The following is a 1762-nucleotide window of genomic DNA, read 5'->3' on the forward strand; positions in this document are numbered from 1 at the left end:
ACTGTCCAATAGTATGGCAGAGATTAGCTGTAGTGTGAGCCTCAGTGTTATACGAAAGAACACGTCCTCTGCATCCCTTTAGATGTGCATGCTCCTCTGCTGGACACTGGGTGCTGCTGAGGTTAGCTGTGCAATCTGCTGCTCATTTGCTGGATTATAGTCTATGAAACCGATCAGCAGAATGCGCAGCTAAAGTCTGCAGAGCATGGCTTCCTCCGAGCGGGGAAACTGGAGCATGCGCAGTAAGCCCTCGTTCACACCTGAACGACGAACGCTCTACAAAACGCTCAAAAATATAAATCCCATTGTATTCAATGGTCTGGTTCCCACCTTGGCGTATTTCCGCCCGTCCCTAACGCGCTACAAAACGGCCCACGCCTGAAAAGGTACAGGTACCGCTTTGGGCCGTTTTGTTGCGCGTTTCCATTGGGATACAGCCCAGTAGCCTCCGGAAACGCGCGACGGTTGCGCAACTTTTTTTACCGCGAATCGCGGTAAAAAAAACGCGCGACAGACAACGCTGTAGTAAAAACACACAGCGTCATGGTCACACGGTGCACAGGGGGAGACTGAAGGTGCCCATACACCTGCCGATTATCGTACAATAGTTGTGGGTAATCCCGCGATCGTACGATAATCGGCAGGTGTATGCGACCGCCTCTACTGTACGGTCGCACGACTTTCGTCTTCCGAGAACGCTGGAAAACCTGCCGAAAATCGGACGATTTTGGGCGGGTTGGTGGCGTGCTCGGAAGACGAATGCCGCACGGGGCGCACACTGCCCGCTCAGCACTGCAATCAAGTAGGATCTGCCTGTCCAAGAGGGGGCGGGTCCTACAATATTTTAATCACCTTACAACCATTGCACAACGAAAGTCATGTGCTCGTTGTAAGGTGTATGGGCAGCTTCAGACGGATATTAAAAAGGAGAACTATGAGGAGGGAGGGGGCGGGTACAGCTGGCTCTGTCTCTAGATAGGAGGAGCCAGCTGTCACTCAAGCATCTGGGCGGATCCCGTCATCTACGCCGGGATCCGCTCCGGCTGCGGCGTCTCAGTATACCGCGAGCTGCAGCTCCCTATATACTGAGCCTAGGGTGACGGGAGGACGCTAGTTTGTGTCCTCCCGTTACCCTAAGGAGAACTATGGGGAAAAACACTGACCTCATACTTCTCCTTTAAGAGACAAACTAATTGAAGTCCAACTCCAGCTAAAATGTTGTAAGCGGTTACAGATTTTTTGGGGGAATAAAATAATACAAATAAAAGCTGACAGCTGCAGGCCCCCCCCGGCAGTCTTATATGGTTTGTCCCAACACCTCTGTCGTGTTATATGAACAGCTTGGTCTGCTGCAGGAAGTGGAAATACAATGTATCTTTTGGCGGGATCCACAGCCATTAAAACTCTATTACAAGGTTGAATCTGATCATTTGCTGTGTTCTGTAGATTGGATGAGTCTGCGAACACATTGCAGCCCGGCGATCCAAAGCGACGCGCACGGGCGGCCAGCAGTACCGACTCCCGTCACGCTCTGCCCGTCACATCTGCCCGTCCAGGAGCAGCCCGAGGAAGTGATTGGCGTATGTTATATATCGGGAATCCAGGAGTGAACCGTTTGTGTTCCGCGGCCGCCTCTCAGTATTCTTCTCCTTTCTCTCTAATATTTCGCGGTTTAGCCGATCGCCGCGCGGTAATAGCTCTGCCGTTGTGTAAAGTGGCAAATTGCTTTTTAGACCCCCCCCCCCCCCCCCCCACGCCCCCC

The 1762-nt window shown here is 52.4% G+C and overlaps 1 protein-coding gene across 1 annotated transcript in view; it reads left to right on the forward strand.

Annotated features, from left to right (window-relative positions):
- Positions 1-1762, forward strand: part of LOC108802671 (attractin-like protein 1) — a gene marked incomplete at its 5' end in the record, with an annotated part of 65984 nt that overhangs the window by 62850 nt on the left and 1372 nt on the right. Inside the window, one exon of the mRNA XM_018574527.1 lies at positions 1447-1580. Coding sequence (XP_018430029.1) covers positions 1447-1580 — 134 coding nt within the window. The remainder of the gene's footprint in view (positions 1-1446; positions 1581-1762) is intronic.

This window comes from Nanorana parkeri, unplaced genomic scaffold (assembly GCF_000935625.1).
Source record: "Nanorana parkeri isolate BGI_ZX_2015 unplaced genomic scaffold, ASM93562v1 scaffold3021, whole genome shotgun sequence".
NCBI classification, from domain to species: Eukaryota; Metazoa; Chordata; class Amphibia; order Anura; family Dicroglossidae; genus Nanorana; species Nanorana parkeri.